This window comes from Strix uralensis, chromosome 3 (genome assembly GCF_047716275.1).
Source record: "Strix uralensis isolate ZFMK-TIS-50842 chromosome 3, bStrUra1, whole genome shotgun sequence".
NCBI classification, from domain to species: domain Eukaryota; kingdom Metazoa; phylum Chordata; class Aves; order Strigiformes; family Strigidae; genus Strix; species Strix uralensis.
The window spans coordinates 83252784-83272042 of record NC_133974.1 but is presented as its reverse complement, the minus strand read 5'-3'; the positions used below and the strand labels follow the sequence as shown (position 1 = coordinate 83272042).

Genomic DNA, 19259 nt, shown 5'->3' with positions numbered 1-19259 from the left:
CTACGGACAGGGACCGGCAGCTCACACAGGCAGCTGCCTAGCAAGTCTTGACACCACCAGGGGTGTAACCAGCTGCCTGGGGATATTTGGGACTTTAGTTTTAGATTCAGGACCCTTAGTTAAGCATATATGCTGCCTAGGTATTCTAATCTTTCATCTGATTTAGCCCTCCATCCCTGGTCATGGGTATTAAGGGTTTAATTCAGCATTTGCAACAGGACACAGATAGATCAAGAGCTTAAGGTGAAAGGACAAGGCAAGCAGAGGGACTGCAGCAGAGGTTGATCCTTGTCCCACCTGGGGGACAGCAGAGCCCTGTCATTCGTGCTGTGTGTTGCTGCAAGCACTGGACACTAGCCGACGCAGCATCATGTGTCCATCCTAAGCAGGAGGATGCAGTACTCAGTCCTGGGAGAGACAAGGGCTGCCACGGGAGGAGCAGGCAGGCTGCTGAGGCAGCTGCAGCACCTCCCTGGGGGGGGGCATGGAAAGAGGAAGGGAGGGGGGTGGGGGGTGTGCGTGCCTGAGTGCTGGACGAGTGGTGGTAATCTCTTCAGCCAACAGACCTGGAGTTTAAAGATTGGCTTATACACCTTTGTGGTAATTTGCCCCGTGCACCCGGAAGCTACAGCCACTGACATTTGTTTTCCATGACTCGTTGTCTTCGGTGTGAGCTACACCAAGAGGGCAAGTCTGTCAGAGGAACTCCAGATGTGCCCAAACTTTTCTCATCCCCACACGCTCCTTGACTGCCTCTTCCCTGCTTCGCCTCAGCAGTTATCTACAGCTAGCATATAGGTCCACCCGGGGGGCAAGCAAAGCCACTGCCCTGTGCACACTGCCAGGGGCACAGTCCCTCCCTGCAGGAAGGAGGTGTGAGAGCAGGGAGGTGCGGATGGTCCTGGGGATGGTCCTGGAGATCCACGGCGTGCATTCCTCTGCCTTGGTGTGCGGGCAAGAGAGCAGTGCCGCTGAGCTGCCTTCTTGCACCAGCAATTCTCATGCACCTAGCTGCTTGCAGCTAGGAAGAAATTGTTTTAGTGCCACTCTAAATACTGGGACCTTGCTGCTGTGCCCTGGCAATGTAAAGGAGAGGGACATGCTCTCCTCATACGTGCAATACATGTCCTGTGGTATAGATGGGTTTGGGGTTGAGCTTATGAGAGCATAGAATTTGCAAGTTCTCACCTCTTCCTTCCTTCTCAAGCACTCTCAAACCAATACTCCACACACTCAAAACAAACCGCTTCCTTGAAAACATCTGTACTACCAAGTTTTATGTAATTCAGAACTACAAAATCACTTTCTCCAGGTACCTTAGTGAGCATCAGTGTGAGATACACTGACAAGGGATTCAGGAAGACCTGGCGTTCACTTCTCTGGACAAGTGAGAACCTTATTCTCACTAAATAAGATGATTATCAAGGGGGTGTTTGTGCCCATTCTTGTTTTTGGGGACTCTCCTTTCCCTTTGCTGCCATGACTCATAAAACTTGTTAAACCAGAGTATGTCTAGCAGGAGAACATTTAATTACATAGCAGTTGCAGGATAGTGATGGAATTTATGTTTGACAGGCTGATGGCAAGATGGCTTTATCTACGAAGCTGTTTAGATGTCAGTATAGCCAACTCCATCCATAAGGCTGGGCAAGCTGTACCAGGCACCAAACCAGCAAGGACAAAGGTAAAATATGTGCCAGGATCAGGCTTGGGACACTGGTGGTTTGCATAAACAGCCTGAAAATGTGCCTGTCATCACCGTGTCTGGGTCAACGTGTGGAAACATTAGCTGGTAAACCAACAGCCTCACACTGCACAGTGACCTAGATAGGAAATATGATGCAGGGAGAGAGAAGGTGAGACTGGGCACTGTTGTAACACATGGATCAGGTTATTTGCTGCTGCTTTTATCTGGCTATGAGTTTAATAGTCAATAAACCACTTGGAAACAAGTTCTGGCCTCTCCCTTCTCAGGCACTCTTACACCAAAACAGCGTGCAGCCAGACCAATTTATGAACAATGTATTTCAGTACTTAGCAAAATATTAACAAAATATTCTGAAAACCACTGTACACAGCTACATGTGCATCACTTCAAGAGTACAGCCTTAAGGTTTCTGTGAAGCTGCTCAGAGGGATTACACCAACTTTGGAGTAACTACTCTTGTGTGTGTCAACAGGTTTGTTTACATGAAGAAAACTCACTCCACTCTGGCCTTTGAGATTGCAGTAGACAATTCAGTTGAAGCAGGCTAGGATAGGCTTGGATGATTTTGCTCACTGGAATCAAAAAGAAAAGGGAAGTGTTTGGGAGCTGATGCATGCTACTGTTTGAAACCCCTTTCCCTTTGTACATGTTTTGTCATGGTGTACTTAAAAGCCATACATATGACCAAGTAATTTGTCATCAGTTTTGGTTTTGTTTTTTTTTTCCTTGTAATTTACCTTATAATTAGCACATTGTATCATATATTCTAGCCCATCTAAGATCAGATTGTTCTAATTTTAAAACTCTACCATAACACCTTAGCATGCTGAAGGAAGTAAGTACTGTTCTGCCATGGAAAGCACATCTCCCTCACCTTTAAAGAAATTGTACCTGGATGACACTTTCAGGAAGGCAGAGGGATGATAATCTTGTAAGGCAATGGCTCAGTGTTTATATATTATCATTTCCATATTATTTTTATATCAACAAAATAAAAATCTCTCAACTCTGAAACTCTACTGACAGGAAGAAAAACATTTAAAGATTGCATATCAAAGATATTTGACATCTAATAATAACTTATCTATAGCCCAGTGTGTTCAATATGTAGTCTGTGAGCAGGAAAATGATTTGCTTTCATTTTTCGTTCTTCTGTAGACAGAATGTGGTCTCCCAGATTAGCTTTGTTGGCTCCGAATTGCTGTGCTTAGTAAAATTAAGCCTCTTCTTTACATTTTCAGATTTTTTTTCCCCAAATAATCAAACAGGTAATGGAGTATTCCTCTTTCAAATGTACAGTAACTGAGATTTTGGTATTACCCTGAGGCTAAGCTATCAGAAGTCAGAGTGAAATTTTCCTTTTTCAATCCTATTTTTTAAGTTATTTCTTTTGGAAATAATACACAAAGCTTGAGCCCAATAAAATTTTTGCCCCACATTTAAACTGTAGATAAATCTTGGAAAATACACTGTAGCTAAATTTGGGAAGACAATGATTTTTAATCTGCTGTCACAATCAAGGGACCTACATTAATGAAAACGGAGAGTGTTAGGACAGATTTTTCTAGGTTCTGTAGCAGTCAGCCGGTTTTCTTCTATATTTACATATTTTTTAGAAACAAAGTTCCAAGTGTTTTGCTCTTGGGACTTATTCCAGAATTATGTTTATGATTACTCTGTTGCATATTATCTGGCTCATGACAGTCCATCAGAGCAAGTAAAAAATTTCTATGTGCGAAACTACAGTAATTTTTACAGCATTTATTGCTATTTTCACTGATCCCAGTGAAACCGTTTCTCCATTCATTCTGGAGAGTGAAAGATCTCCTCTTCAGGAGTGTTTCTTGACTGACTGAGGGAATATCAGGTACCTTTCTTTGTTATTTGCAGCTGGCGGTTGCTGTGGCTGCATTTTCCACTCTGCCAGCAGTAGTTTCTGTGTAGGATCTAAGGGAATTTCTCCCTGCACACACATTTTTGGGAAGACCCTTGCATCTTACTTACTCTCCTCTCAACCTGTCTGCAGACCTCATCTCACAGTCAAGGAGATCCTGTTCCCCTTTCTGGTCCCACCATGCCTCTCTGTAACTCTCCTTCCGCTGCCTCCATCGGAGCTCAGCAGAACGGCATTGCAAAACCTCCTCGGGGATGAAGACCTCCTCTATTTATAGAGCACTGAGCCTAGATGAAAGTTTCCAGAGAGCTTTCTGGAAGGGTTCCCATCTAGCTGCTCTGAAGGCTTGCAAAGGGAAATGAGATGAGCTTACTACCTTGCTTTATAGCTTTGTCCTGCATATAGCATTCACTAAACCTTTGCAGTAAAATATACAGTGCACCAGGCAAGCATTTGATGTTATATGCATTTATGAACCTTTGAAGAAGTTTTCTTCCTGACATGCCTCATCCATTTCTGGATTACGAATGCAAAATCAGAGGCTTGGGGCAGATTCTCGAACATGAACCCACATTCTCAATTGATTTTTATCCGAGGTCTGCGATTCAGTGCTATCTTAAGAGAACAGAGAGGGAGAACTCTTTTTAGCTTTATGCTATAATTTTTTCTTAGAAGATTCAGTCTCTTGAGGCTGATATTTTTAAATCAAAATAAGGTTCCATTAACAAATGCACTGCTGAGTGTTGCTCCACAAAGATATGATTCAGCATTTCTTTTACTCATGTCACAAATGAAATATGGAATATTTCTTAAAATAGGGGAGAAATGGCTAAAATAAGGTAGGAGCCAGGCTGGGTTCGCAGAGTAGGCATATCCACAAACACACGAGTCTTTGTGTGTATATGAGCTAGCCATGTTTGGCCTCTCACACTGATAAGTTGCTGTTTATTTAAAAAAAAAAAAAAAAAGCAAGCAGCAAGCCCTTAACTACTTTTGCCCACAGCACATGCCTTTTATTGGAGGATAGGTTTGCACAAGGGAGGAGTGTTGCCTCCCACCCAAATTTCAACAACGCGTACCATTTGGCAAATAGGTGAGGACAGAGTGTCTATCTATTCTCTGCCTACCCCCTCCAGTTCAAACTCTATCTATATCACACAGTGAGGAAACTGTAGTCTGAGGAACCCTTTTAGGAATCTGTTTTTTAGTGAAAACCCCTGAACATGGTCTTAGCATTAGACACAGTCTGAGGTTAACCCCCCAAAACCAACCAACCAACAACAAAAAACCCCCAAACAACAACAAAAGAGAATAATGCCAGGGGGAAAATGTAAGTCTAATGAAACAGTAAGGAAAAAAGTGAAATCCACCTCCTGACAAGATAAGCATTATCATCTTCCATTGCACTGTGGGTGGATGAAGAATGTGTAAATTGCTTGCTGACCTGTTTTTTGCTTCTGCATAAAAATGAAAGGCCATTTCTTCTAGTACCAATAAATGCCACCTTATCTCTAGGTCACTAATTAGCTAGCTGGGTGAGCAAGGAACAGGTTCAGGGTAGCAATTCTAACAGTGACAAACTGATGCAGCATGATAGCAAGGCTCAGACGCAACCCAGCCCTAATTACAGCTCTGTAGCACGTACCATCACTCTGAGAACAAACCAAAGATGTTAATAATTCATATTCAGCTGTGTGCTTGCACGAACTCCTGGTAAGTTTAATTTTCTGGGACTAATATTTAGGTACTGCTTTGTAAAAGCTCTCCAGTGTACAGTTCCAGTGTTATGTTTTACTGGATTATCAACAGTGCTGTGCCATCTGAATGTCCATTGAAAGAGATAAAACAAACAGTGCCAGTTTAGAACATGCAGGGGAAAGACAATTTTTCATACTAATATAGGAATTTAGATTACTATGTATCCACTACTAGCATTCTGGGTTTAGTATCTGTCCTTGGTATAAGTTGCTTGGGAAGTGCTTTAAAACATGCTGAAATATCTTACTCTGGTATTACACTAAGAGTATTTGCACAGAGGGTTGTGCCTGTTAGCACAGGAAACAAGAAGACACAGAACACCTTCATAATGAGCGTGCATGAATATCAGTTTTAATACCACATTTGTTCAGTTCTAAAATTTCAAGAACTATTTTAATCAACAGACAGAACCTTTCAACTACTAAAACCTGAAAAGAAAAAACAAACAAAGAAATTTACACAATATGAGTCCCTTGGCATGCTGTTCACAGAATCAATAGCCTAAAACACCTCTCCCCACATCCTTAGATAGAATCAGTTGATGCCAGACATTATCCAGTCTTGGTATAGAATATCCTGCACTTCGGGTTTGCTGATTCTCTCAATACAGTTTCAAAAGGAAAGGTTTCTCTCTCAGCTAGGGAGAAAGTAGAAATGGGTCAAGTTATATAATATGAAGTAAATAAGGATGAAGTTACATGACATGACTGAGTCAGTTTGCCGTTCTGACTTGGGTGGTCCTGCTCTTCCCTCCCTGACTCCTGGCCCTGCTGGTCCACACCCTCTCTTGCACCACATCAAACCACTCGGTAAGCCGATCCAACTTGTTAATCCAACAGAAAACTATTCTCTTGAACTGACTCACCAAAAGGCTTGACAAGCGTGGTGCTAAGGTGCATGCTGCTGGAGGGAGCGAAACCACCCCTTTTGGTGGGCAGCAACCCAACACTGCGACTTACATGTACCACAACCAAAGAAAGTGTTGCAGGAGGGCATAAGAGGAGCACTGAAGGCAAACAGAAGGGCACGAAGTAAAAACCTGTGTCTTGGGGAAGGATGGAAATGCAAGAAAAGACATCACCGAGACACTGAGGAGGGCAATGGGAGGAGAGCAACAGGACACTACATCCTGATACAGGCACTGTGTCCTGGCAGAAGGGGAACAGAGAGTGCAGAACACAGTGTCGAGCTGTACAGAGTCCATCTAGATTGCATCGCGATGGCTCTTCAGGGTTCAGGCTCACAATGCTTGTGTACGTGTGCGTGTCTGTAGCCAGCCCTGGCAAAGGTGAGCTCTTCAGGACAGATGCGCTCTTAGTTTAACAAAAGATGAGCTATGATATTGTATCCCCATTGTTCAAGAAAAGGGGGAGGACACCATTGTTCACTTGGAAAACAAACAAAAATGAAGCCTGCCCCCATTCTTTTCGCGAAATAGCCTCATCAAAAAAAAAAAATCAAAAAATCCTAAGCCTTATTGAGGAATAACACCTAGTCAGGCTTATCACCTCAAAAATTCCCTATTATCTTTTCCTTCCTCTCTTAAATTACTAAGGCAGGTTTCTCCTTTCATAACAGCAAATGTTTTAAACTTGCTCTTTTCTTAGAATCTCTCTTCCTGGTACAACTGCCTCAATAAGAAAAATAGTCTAGAGATATCAGAAATTGTGCTAGCCAGCTGAATAAAGAGACAAGAAACTGCATCTTCACCCAAAGATAAAATGTCCAGTCTTAACAAATACATCTTTATGGCTTCAGGAACAGTTCTTGAGTTCCTCTCTTGAGTTCTGGGTAATAGTTTCTAGGAAATCATGAAAAAAAGGTGGAGACTGTAACTCATTAAATAGCATGATATATTGTAATGCATGAGCTGAGGTGCTCTCAAGCTTCCCAAACCAAGGGGCACAGAGCAAACTGTCCTTCTTGCTCACACCCCAGGGCATCCTCCCTGTTCTCCTTTCCAAATACAAGGCAGGACACAGGCAGAAGAGACAACTACGTGCCTGGCAGCTGAAAGACGAGGAAAGACAAAATATGATGTGCAATAAATCAGGTACACGCAAAATAATCACGGCAGACCACAATCATCCTAACACTGCTCGGCATTGTTTCCACCTTGATGATCTTTCAGCATGTCACGATGCTGAATCATGATGACACGGGGGCAGGAAGCACGTATGAGATGCAAAGTGAAAAGGTCATGTTATGATTGTGGCCCTACGAAGAAGTGCTGGAGAGACTTTCTTTATGTTGGGAGTCCCTTGTTCTCACGCTCAAAGACTTGTCTGCACCGAAATCGAGAAAACCTTCCAGAGCAGTTCAGATAAATTTGACCTACATATAGATAAAACAGGAATCTTTTTTCTTTCCCCAAAACTGCTTATCGCTGTTATCAGTGTGTAGATTTCAAATAGTGTTTAAAAAATGTTCTTTAAAAGTAACTTTCTGTCCATAACTGGACTTTAAGCACCCCAAGGGCCTGCTGGCTTGCTTAAGTTAGAGGCCAAAAATGTACATAATTGTCGATCTTCAGGAGGAGAGGGAGTTCTTCTCTAACCAAAGCCAGAAATACTCCCTCTGGAGAAACCTCACAAACAATGTGGAAAAAGCTTTTGAACTTTCCATGGTACAAAGTTTAAAATGAGGACAAAACTGGAATGAGTCAGTCTTGAGCATTTTCTAAGATCTGCTGCATTTTCATAGCTTTACAGATACAGACATCTGGTAGCAGCATTTTCAGTTTAAAAAAAAAAAAAAAAAGACATTGTCTTATACTTCATTAGCATAATTCATTTTTCTTTAAATACGAATTATTAAAGTAGTCACATATTTTAATATGTATAAATGTCTCTGGATCAACCCTAACCATATTTTTGGCGTAATAAAAATAGGCTATATTCCCAGAGAAGCAAATGCATATCATTTCAGACAGATTCAGGGACAGCAAAAACAATTTTAGTTGGAGAGCCCGGAGGAATCCTGCAATATTAAACACAATATTAAACACAAGTTTACACAAAGTAATTGAGAATACTTCTCCTTCTAATTTAGCCCAACCCTTATAATCTCAGATTATAATGAAAGGTTTTTCCTTTAAACATTACACCATTATGATATTCAGTGATAAACAACCAAATTATTCTGTTACTTTAATTTCATCAGAAACTTTTAGAGAACTCTACAGTGGCATCAGCAAGCACTAAGCAGGATGGGAGGTGGTCCAGGGTACTGTGGATTATTTTCAGGGCTCTGAGCCTGATTCTCCGTTGTCCCCAGGGCTGCGTGCCACTTCATACTGTAACAGGAGAATATCAAGCTCTTGGCGTATCAGAGAACTGAAGCCTGGAAACTGCTGAGACCCCTGAGCTTGTGCTGGTTACAGAGTGATTTGATGGGACCCTGCGGTCAGTCAGGTGCTCCTCCATAAAGGTCTCGGTCAATAACCCTACAGCCACATGCCTTCCAGATCACCTCTAACGGGTGACCCCTTCCTGGCTTTGCAGAAACAGGGGGCAGGGGGGTGTTTGGGAGATGAATAGACCACGCTAACCCTTTGAGTACCTCAGGAAAAGAGCGTGCATTCAACAAAGGAGCACTTGCATAGCCTTGTGGATGTACTTTGTACAGTTTGTCCTGATTAGAAAGGAAGTGAGTTTAACAGAGAATCCAGCTCAGACAAACAGTTCTCTAGTTTTATTTGGAAAAGCTGCAAACCTGTTACAGTTCACTTGCTAGTATGAAAAGCAAGCTTGAAAAATGCCACTGTTGAGATCAGTGAATAATGGTTTAAGTGGAATAAAAAGCAGTCAGGCTGAAGAACACTGTGGAATGATCTGAGGGAAGCGAACAAATGCTACAAGCCCCCAACTTCTGAATTTTAATCGCGACGCTGTCGTGGACACACATCTGTCTGACTGACACCTTACACTACCACCAACCCTAGGAGCACATGTAGCTTCCAAGTGGCCTTCTGGCAGCTGTGCAAAACTTGGCCTGGAGTCCCAGGGACTTTTTTCCTGTTCACAGCAAAACTACCTGAAGAGGAGATTACTTTTTGTTTAAACTTTATTTCTAAGCTGATTTTGTTCTGTGAATTAAACTTCTCTAATCATGTTATTCTGCATTCCCCCCTCTCCCTGGGCTTCAAAGGTTCCTTTTCAGTTGGTTATGCAACCTTACCACTGTAGTACTCAAAATATATAAAGTATGGTATAAATGCAGCTATTATTACTACTTAATGAAAACAGAAAAGTTATTCATTGACCAACCCTTTTTTTTTTTTTCATTTCTAATAAACATATCAGATCCATATCTAAGTGGTGACAAAAAACTATGACCTTGCATTAGATTTATCCCACAACATCCTCATGATGACCGGTAATATTTTAAAGACTTTTCATCCACCTTCTCTGCACAGCAGTATGTTTCATCATTACCTAGTCACCAGTCAAGTTCTTCTCCAACATTCACTGACACAGACAAGAAATTAGCTATCTTGGAAATGCCAAGTTAGGGAGCAAGGGAAGAGTAGTCAGCAGAAAAGAAAGAGGAGGAAGTCACTCCCCCCTCAGTTTTGGCAGCCATCATGCTGGTCATTTTGCTTTGTATACCATATGTTGCTTTTCACTGTGCTTTGTTCTTACGCTGTCTTTTAAGAAACAAGCTCTTTGGCAATGAATAGGGTCTTTATATGCTTGGAAAACATTTCTAGCATGGTGTAGACACTTCTGTAATATAAATACTCATTGTCTTCCTGAGTTTCCTTACCACCATCACCACCACTACTACTCTTTTCTGCAGCTCTGTCACTGGACAACAACCTTCATTAAATTGTTTTGTGCCACTGGTGAAGTGCTGTAATCATAAAATACAGAATATGCTTCATGTACCCAAAGACGGATGTTGTTGAACTTGGTCTTTCTGTTGACCAAGCTGGGGAACAGTATGTCAAGACAACCTGAAGTAGATCAGCACGTTAGCAAATGTAAAAATGAAGACCAAGACCTTTAATTGTATCCCAAAAGACATGTGGGAAAGAACAAAAGACTTCTGAAGCCAAATTAGCCCATGAATTAATAACTATCATTAGGTTTCAGCCAGGCACCATATTTGTACCTTGGTCCTTTTCTTATTTGTTTCATACTTGGACTATTGAGTTTGGAGTCTGTGACTTTCATCTCCATTATGTTTGCTGAAGGAGTACGCAACAAACATAAAACTCTTTGGTTTCTTTCTGGCAAAACGTCACTGTTTGCATTTCTGAAGGTTTTGAAAATAACAGCCCTGGCTCTCTTCTCATTTAGCCTGGTTTAACAATGCTGCAAGTCCTAGGAATTCAGTTGCATTAATCTCAGTTTAAAGCAAGCTAAAGGAATGCCTAGCTGAGTATTTCTGACCTACTTCATATACCTGTAGTTAAAGAACAACTCCTGTTAAACACAGATTAAAAATCTGTCCACTTCATGTTCTGGACTTAAAACTCGCTTTTAACTGACTTCCTTCTGCCTCTACCACTGTATTTTCCTCCCTTTAAGAGCAAAGAAATTAGTAATCTGTGACTCTATCTGGTTTTAGTTCCCAGCTTTTCCAGTTCATTCGGCTTTTTTTTTTTTTCTTAATTCAGCCTTCCAGCTTGCTGATCACATTCACCTTGAAATCGCATCCTTTGGGCTCTCATGACCTTGTCCTCTCAGCACTCCTTTTGCCTTTCTAATAATTCACCCTGTTTTTCCTTCTCATTTTCTGTTTATGTACCACAGGCGTTTGTAGCCTTGGCACACTTTGTTTCTCCTTTCACATCCTTCACGTAGCACACGCAGTGCCTAACATTCCTCCAAGTCCTATTGCCATGTCAGTTAATTTTAAATCCTGTTCTATATAGGGAGATGATAAGAGCCCAATCATTTTAATTGTGTACATAAAACCATCTCACTACAATACACTACAATATTACAGTCTTAAGCCTCACAACAGCCTGTGAGGAGCAAAAGCATTACTATTCCTCTTCTACAGTGGCAAAGAAAAACTGATTTATCCAAAATCACACGAAAGCCTGTGGCAGCCTGGGGGTTACTAACCAGAGAATTCATTTCACCTTTCTACCTCCAGATCCGTGTACTGGCTTACGTACTGGACACTTCTGGGACTTTAGAAGGGATTTGCTTAACCTACAGGCAGTGGCACACCAACTTCTGGTGCTGCCTCTCACCAGCCCAGCCCACAGAGTGAACACTTGCTGTCTGTTCACCAAACGGTTCTCCAAGGGGGTGGGCAGGAGAACCCTCATCCCGGGAGGAGTCCTTGCTCCAGCTTACCACGAGGCTCTGAGGCACCGACCACCAGTTGGGCTTCATCGCAGGGAATCAGAGAATACACTCCACTTTCCTAACACCTACCGCAAGCAAGCGAAGCCACAGTTAAGCCGGATCAATCGGAGCTTACACATCACCTCAGAGCAGTCCAGGTCCTCACGTGGCTTCTGACAGCCGACGTGACTGTGTCGAGACCTTCATCCCTCCACCAGTGCTGCTCTGCCAAACCAGTTTCCTTTTTCCTGTCAGGGGCTTTGCCATGTTGATCACAGCACTGGCCCCAGCTCCTGGCCTCTCCTTGTTTCAGCGGCCACATCGCCTACTCCTTTTTCCTGCTTTTTGCTTTTTTAACCGGCCTAACTCCGGCCTTCGTTACTGCTGAGTTAGGTGGGACACAAGCCACAGGTTATTTCGGAGGGAGCGAGCGCACGTCCCACTCTGCCAGCTATCGGCGGGATATTTTGGGGCCTACGGGAGTGACAAAACCTGGCCCTCCACCGTACCCGAGTGCCGCCGCCACCCTGCCTGTCACTCAAGGCCGCAGCTTCCATGTCAGCCGGGCCGGCGCCCCTCCTGCCCCTCGCAGCCCCCGCCTCACCTGCGGCGGCCCGCACCCCCACCCCCACCCGGAGGGGCAGTGGGGCAGCTCGCACTGGCGACAGGGACAAGGGCACCCGCGGATCAGCAGCCCACCGCCCGCCGGGGGTCGCGGGGGGTGTCCCGGACAGAGCTCCGCCCCGCCCCCGGCGGCGTGGGTCCGCGGCGGAGGCGACCGGGGAGGCCGCGCTCCTCGAGGGGCCGCTTCCGCCCGCCCGCCGCCGCGGGGGCTCCCGGCCGAGACCCGAGGCCTGCCCGTGCGCCGGGGCTGGGCCCGGCAGCTGTGGCGGCGAGATGGGGCCGGGCGGCCCCTCCGCACAGCGCGGGCGCGGCGCGGCCCGCCCCGGCCCGGCCCCGCCCGCCTGGCGGCGCGGCCCCGCCCGCCTGACGCGCCGGCGGCGCTGGCGGGCTGGAAGTGGCGTACGTGCAAAGCGGGCCGCGAGTGGCGCCTCCTCCTCGCCCGGACACAGCGGCGGAGGCGCGGCGGGGAGAGGCGGCGGCCGCGCCGGCCCGCGCACTGGGCAGAGAGGCCGGCGGGGAGCGGAAGGAGCCTTCCCCCCCCCCCCTCCCCAAGCGCACCGCGCCAGCCGGCCGCCCCCCGCCGCCGCTCTCCCCCCCCCTCCCCCCCCCGCCCCCCTCCCTTCGGCCGCGCCGCCGGCGGGGCGGCGATGAGGCGGCGCTAGCGGCGTTAGCGGCGCAGGGAGGGCGGCGCGGGCCCCCGCGGCAGCCCCGCGCCCGGCCGCCCCGGAGGAGGCCGCGGGCCGGCGGAGGCGGAGGGCGGCGGGGGCCGCGGCGGAGCCGGGCGGCCATGATGCAGTGAGCGCTCCCTCCCCGCGCGGCCGGGCGGGGGCCCGCGTTAGCGCCGCTCCCGCCCGCCTCCTTACATAACCCCTCGGCGGCGGAGCGGGGCTGCGGCGGCACCACCACCAGCACCATGGCGAATGACAGCGGCGGCGGGGCCGGCCAGGGCGGCGGCGAGAGCAGCGGCGGCGGCGGCGGCAGCAGCGAGCGGGACCGGCAGTACTGCGAGCTGTGCGGGAAGATGGAGAACCTGCTGCGGTGCGGGCGTTGCCGCAGCTCCTTCTACTGCAGCAAGGAGCACCAGCGCCAGGACTGGAAGAAGCACAAGCTCATCTGCCGCGGCGGCGGCGGCGCGGCGGCGGGCGCAGCAGGGGGCGCTGCCGAGCCCCGCGGCGGGCATCCCCCGCCGACCCGCGCCCACAGTGCCGGGGCCGCGGCGGGAGGCGGCAGCCGGGCGACGGGAGCTGCGGCCGGGAAGGGCGCAGCGCCGGCGTCCCCGGAGGTCCCTGCCGAGGCCGCCCCGCTGACCAACAACCATGCCGCCGCGGCCGCCGGCGGTGAGGCGGAGGCTCCGGCCGCGGCCCAGTCCCCGTCGCCCTCCGGGGAGGCGGTGCTGCTGTACCGGGACAAGTCGAACCTGTACCCGGGCGGCGTGCAGGCGGGGCCCGGCGGGGCCGCGCTGCGCCCCAACGGGCAGACGAAGTCGCTGGTGCCGCAGCGGTTGGCGCTGGAGTACATCGTGCCCTGCATGAACAAGCACGGCATCTGCGTGGTGGACGACTTCCTCGGCAAGGAGCTGGGCGGGCTGGTGGCCCAGGAGGTGCGGGCCCTCCACCACACCGGCCGCTTCACCGACGGGCAGCTCGTCAGCCAGAAGAGCGACTCCTCCAAGGATATCCGCGGCGACAAGATCACCTGGGTGGAGGGCAAGGAGCCGGGCTGCCAGACCATCCGGCTCCTCATGAACAGCATGGACGATCTCATCCGACACTGCAACGGCAAGCTGGGCAACTACAAAATCAACGGCAGGACGAAAGTGAGTGCGGGAGCCGGGACCCCCGGTGCCCCGGGACGGGGGGGGGAGCGGCGGGGCCGGGCGCTTCCCCGGGCGGGGGTGTGAGTGCGCGCACGTGTGCGCCTGTCCGCGGGTGTGCGTGCGTGTGCGCACGTCCGTCCGCCTGTCAGCCTGCCTGTCTGTCCGTCTGTCTCTCTGTTTATCTGCGGGCGTGCGCGCCCGCAGCCGCCTCCCGCCGCCCGCCCGCACCGGGACCCTCAGCCCCAGCGGCGGGCCCGGGCCGGGTGGGCCGCAGCCCGGGCGCCGGACGGGTGTTGTACACGGTCAGTGCCCGGGGCTTGCTCTCGACCGAGAGGATGTGAAAAATGTTTGTTTGTCCCTTCGCTTTTCCCCAGCAGGAGGGGAAAAACCAAACCAAAAAAAAAACCAACCCAAAACAACAAAAAAACCCGCGATCTCATTTCTATCCCTGCGTTTTGTTAAAAACTTGACCTGGAAGCTTATCCCGCTAGGCGATGACTATTGAAATGCAACTTCTCCCGTGCTCTCCCGAAAAAACCGAAAGCAATACGCTCCTGGGCTCCTGAAAATGGGGGGTGGCGGCTGCAGCGCGCCTCGGGAGGAGCAGCGCCCCGCATCTTCCCCGCAGCAGCACCCGCTGAGGGTGAATGGGTGAAGGGGCCGGGTTTTGGTAAGTCCTGGCTCAGAGTGCGGCCTGCCAAGTGCTGGACTTGAGGAGATGCGCATCGGTGAGCGAGTGCCCCGGTGGCACAGTAACCGGTGAGTTACGGTGTGAGCCCCTGGCAGTTGGTGCTGCAGTGAGTCACAGCCTTGAGGAGCAGGCTGGCTTTGGGGAGAGATTTTTTTTTTTTAATACTATCATCAAGTCTCTCTTCTGCAAAAATCTTACTCTAGCTGTGTTTTGAGACCGGAGAACTGAGTCAAAATCTCCCATTGTATTAGCCTAATTTGCAATTCCCTTCTAGTCCTTTAAATGAAATTCACGCCCTTGGTAAAGGGCTTGTAATGAATATTCATCAGTATCATTTATTTTATTTTTTTTTTTAAAAGAGGGGGGGAAGCCCCTTTACAAGTTGCTACCTCTGTTAAAACATAAGGAAGCTAGTGAATTGGTAGGAACCATCCGGCCGTGGTGGTTGCGCTGTCACAGACAGGCTGTTGTTGCTGCAGCTGCAGAATCTCAGCTGGTAGGAAGCTGCGAGAGGGAGGAGGGGAGAAACTGGAAGGCAAAAAACAGCTTTGGATTTGTTTGGAGCACGGGAAACTCCCGTGATAAAGAAAAGTGGGTGGGAACTTTTCAGTTTTTTGAAACGCGGTCTTTGCTACCTTGAGTTGAACCAGTTCTATGCTAAAACTTTTTAGAGGGAACATGGTCTAGATTCCTCCTAGATCCCTGTTAGCTTGGACTTTTCTAAGCCAATTTATCTTTTGGACAGTCCTAAATCTTGTCGAGGCCCCAGTGCTTCCAACTTGCACTCTAAAAATACCAGTGTCTTTGCTGGGTTTCAGTTTTATGCAGCAAAGAGGGATACTGCTTCTGGTTTTATGTGCAGCGATATGCTTCTGTAAATAATATATGCCAGGGCTTTAGAAGAGGACTTCTGGAATTGTAATCCCAAATCATGCATGTGATTCCTGGACTACTGTATCTTAACTAATACTTTTGCTAATGGTGAAAGACAGAGAAAAATCTCTTCATGCTGCATGCTTTTGTGGAGCAACAGCAAAGCAATGAAGATTGTTCAGCCTCACCTGGTTTTCAGTCAACTGCTGAAATTCCTCTGTGTTTGGGGGATCAGAACAGGTGCGGGGGTCCGATCAGTAAGGGTGCAGTGCTTTACTCCTTGGTGGTACAGAAATATGTTACTTTGTCTTCTCACCTTGCCTTGTTTATCTCCCCATGAAAGTCAGGGCTTGCAGTGCTGCAGGAAAGCTCAGTTGCTTAAAGTTTCAGCAAGAGCAGAATGAAAACTGTCAGTCACTCTCACAGATTCACTCCTGAGCTGAATAAACAGAACCAGTTGGTGACAAGAGATGGACAAGTCAGTCTGATCTGCTGAAACGTGGGGGAATGCTTATTTGGAAAGTCAGCAGCGGTAGGAGTGATGTGACTCGCATCTCTCTTCTTTTGCAGTTCCATGGAGAACTGCACCTTTCCTCTGCCATTAATGCCACAGTAAGTTGAGTTGAACGACTGTGGTGGGGGGAGCAGTCCGGCGGTGGAAACTTCTGTACATCCCTTCAGAGCTCCTGGCTGTTTACAGGGTGAAAGGGAAGATGTAAAATAAACATCGAGACACTTCTGGGTTATCTGAAGTAATTTTTTCTTCACTTGGCCCTGCTTTTTCTGAATCGAGGTTTGATTGCATTGCTGCTGAAGCCCTGGTATACTTTTTATTCTTGGCAGTATAGATGGGTGTGCAGTGGAGATGCTGTGATAGCTGCAACAGGTTCCTCGGGTGCTTTTCAGTTACTGCGCTTTGCATGGTGACAGCTGCTTAGTTCATTTAGTCAAATACGGTCTGCTTTCAAATCTTGATGGGTATGCTGGATTTGCATTCACAGTAAAGACTTTTTTAAAGGAACAATCCACACATAATATTTATTCTTATTGGTTTATTTCAAGTAACAGGACCAAAATGCATGGAAATGTGGCACACATTGACCGACTGAGCCCTTACAGAATAATTTTACTATTCCTGTGTGTGTATGTTGCAATACTGTGGTTTGCATAGCTGGTGTGGGGAGAACTTAGTGTACCATTTTACTGAAGGTGCTAAATAAACCAATTTGCAGCGTCACTGGTGAGATTCGTAATTCCCCAGCATCTGAACCAGCAAAAGAATTCCAGCCCTTGGGGATCCCCCTGCACTCTTTAAAATGCTGCCATTGTTGGGTGATGGGTTGGCACGGTATGAAATGATTGCAGTTTGGTACTACACCTCATGCAACAGGGGACCTGCTAGAATTGGGCTGTGCTCATTAATGAAGTCCAGGAGTTTGTGTTTCCTCAAAAAGTCATTTACTGAGAAATCAGATGTGCAATGTTGTAGCTTTGAGGAGAAGATGATTTTGTATTAACAGTTCTCAGGGTGTGTTGTTTTGATTTGTTTTTTTAAGCCTAACTTTAATTTTTTTTTAATAGACCTTTAAGTAAAAAAACAAGCAAAAAACCCAAACCACTTGCAGACAGTTATTTCAAATATTGTTGTTGGGTTCACTGCAGTGTCTTCTTAGAAAACTGGCTTTGGTTTTGAATGTTGTGCAAGGATTGGCATTATGTTACAGGAGTCACAGGAGCTTTTATTGAATCTTTAACCTTTACCAGATCTAGTTCAAGCTCTGTAAACAAGCATATGCTATTAGAGGGAATGATTCATAAATAAATCTGCTCCAAAATGTGCTGGAATTCCTACCCTCTTTCTATTACTGAGTCTTCAAAAATGTTTTGTTAACTAAATACACCTATCTTAGAGTCTTATTCTTTGTGCTTTAACTAGCAGCTGGGTACTTTTACAGAAATGAATGGATTACTGATCGAAGGTTTTAATGATGCTGTTGATCAAGAATTGGTTTTGGTGTTGGGGAAAAATAGCTGTAGATAAAATGGAAGAGATGATACTTCAAATTTAATTAAGACTTAACTTGTATACCTGTTGGTGTTTTTGGCGATGACCTTGCCATCACTTCTACAAAGTATCTAGAAGCAGTACATGAAAAGGGGAAAAGAAATGGGTCTTGGTATGTACCCTGCATCTCTTAGCCTGTAAAACTGTCAGGGAAAAAGCTACGTTGTTTTAATGGCATCTGTTTCAAACTGATTTACATTCACCAGGGCCTGCCTCTTAAGGTAAAAGGACAGGAAATAAGCTAAAATTTAAGTGTGAGAAACCTGAGATTTTACATTTAAAAGTCTCTGTGAGAGGTTTTCTCTAGACTAACTGGGCTACCTAAAACTGATCTACTTAAACTGACATGGTTCTACCTAGACCTGACCATCATCAATAGATGGCTCCAGCCTGAAAGGTATCTGTATAGCAGTAGGTATAAACTAGCCAACTACCTTTGTGGTGTGTGGACAGTACAGCAGCAGTTATAAGAGAATGGCTAACTATTTACTCATCTCAGAAGTCCTGACTTACTGCATTCCTTGCTTTTGTTCTTTTAGTCTCTTTCTTTGCAGGCTCTGCTTCCTTCTTTTCTCTAGCAGATGGTGGCACATACTTGCATACATGAGCTGTAGTGTCTTTCTCCTACTTCCTTTTATTTCCCAGGTTTTTCTTCTTCCATCTCTTACCAAAATATTAATTGTCTTTGTGTTTGGGTTTTTTTTCCTTTCTCTTATCAATTACCACACTTGTATGTGCATGTATTTCTCTTTCCTGCCTGTTCGGTCTTAGATAGCCAGTGGAGGTATAAACCTGCTCATCAAAGTCAGGGAATGAAATCCTCCTGAGTCTCACCCAGGTGAGAAGGTTTTTTTCTCCTTCCCCCTACAGAGGCTGAGAAGGGGTTAAGAGAGAGGGCAGCTTTCTGATATTTTTTTTTTTTTGCTAGGTTTCTCTTCTCTGTAGTGTGGACGGTGCTGATCATCTAAAATCATATAAATCTGAAGTTTGCATCCTAAACTGGTACTGCGATAATAGTGGGACATCCCAGTCATGGACCGGATTCCTAATAATCAGCCATATAAATGGACATCTGATCTACCAGCTGTTCCTGCTTCTGCTCCCATCATATCCAGTGCCACCCATCTCCTAACCCTACCCTGTGCCTTCTGTTGGTAGGAGATTGAATAGACAGCTTGACAGTCCCTGTTACATCCCTTCAGTTTTTGCTTCATTCCCACTCCTTGTAACCTGTCAGAAGACCTACAGTTCAGATTGCTGCATTTTATTGCTCTCCTGTCTCTACCAGTGGGCCAGTGGCATCTGCTGCTTCTCAGCCACCAGTGACTTAAAAATTTGCTGTATTAGCCACACATTGTGCAAGCCTGCTTCTCTGCTTTTTCTTGAAATGGTTGAATTACATAATTCCTCATCTCTTACTCTCTCCCCGCCTCCAATCTCAAAATAAACCCTCCTGATTGTAAGTACTTTAACTGCTGCTTGTAATTCCCTAGATGGTCGTCAGTTTTTGATATGATGCTGTGTG

The 19259-nt window shown here is 46.8% G+C and overlaps 1 protein-coding gene and 1 long non-coding RNA gene across 4 annotated transcripts in view; both read left to right on the top strand.

Annotated features, from left to right (window-relative positions):
• Positions 1-12962: 12962 nt before the first annotated feature.
• EGLN1 (egl-9 family hypoxia inducible factor 1) overlaps positions 12963-19259 on the top strand; it is a 35924-nt gene continuing 29627 nt past the window's right edge. For all 3 annotated transcript variants that reach the window (XR_012628200.1, XR_012628199.1, XM_074863127.1), the window contains exon 1: positions 12963-14105. Coding sequence is in view for 1 of the 3 variants with exons in the window: in XM_074863127.1 (XP_074719228.1) it covers positions 13203-14105 (903 nt within the window). In the remaining 2 variants the exon portion in view is untranslated. The remainder of the gene's footprint in view (positions 14106-19259) is intronic.
• Positions 14875-19206, top strand: LOC141941063 (uncharacterized). The gene is made up of 2 exons (XR_012628201.1): positions 14875-18572; positions 18663-19206. It is a non-coding gene; the product is annotated as an uncharacterized LOC141941063 (long non-coding RNA).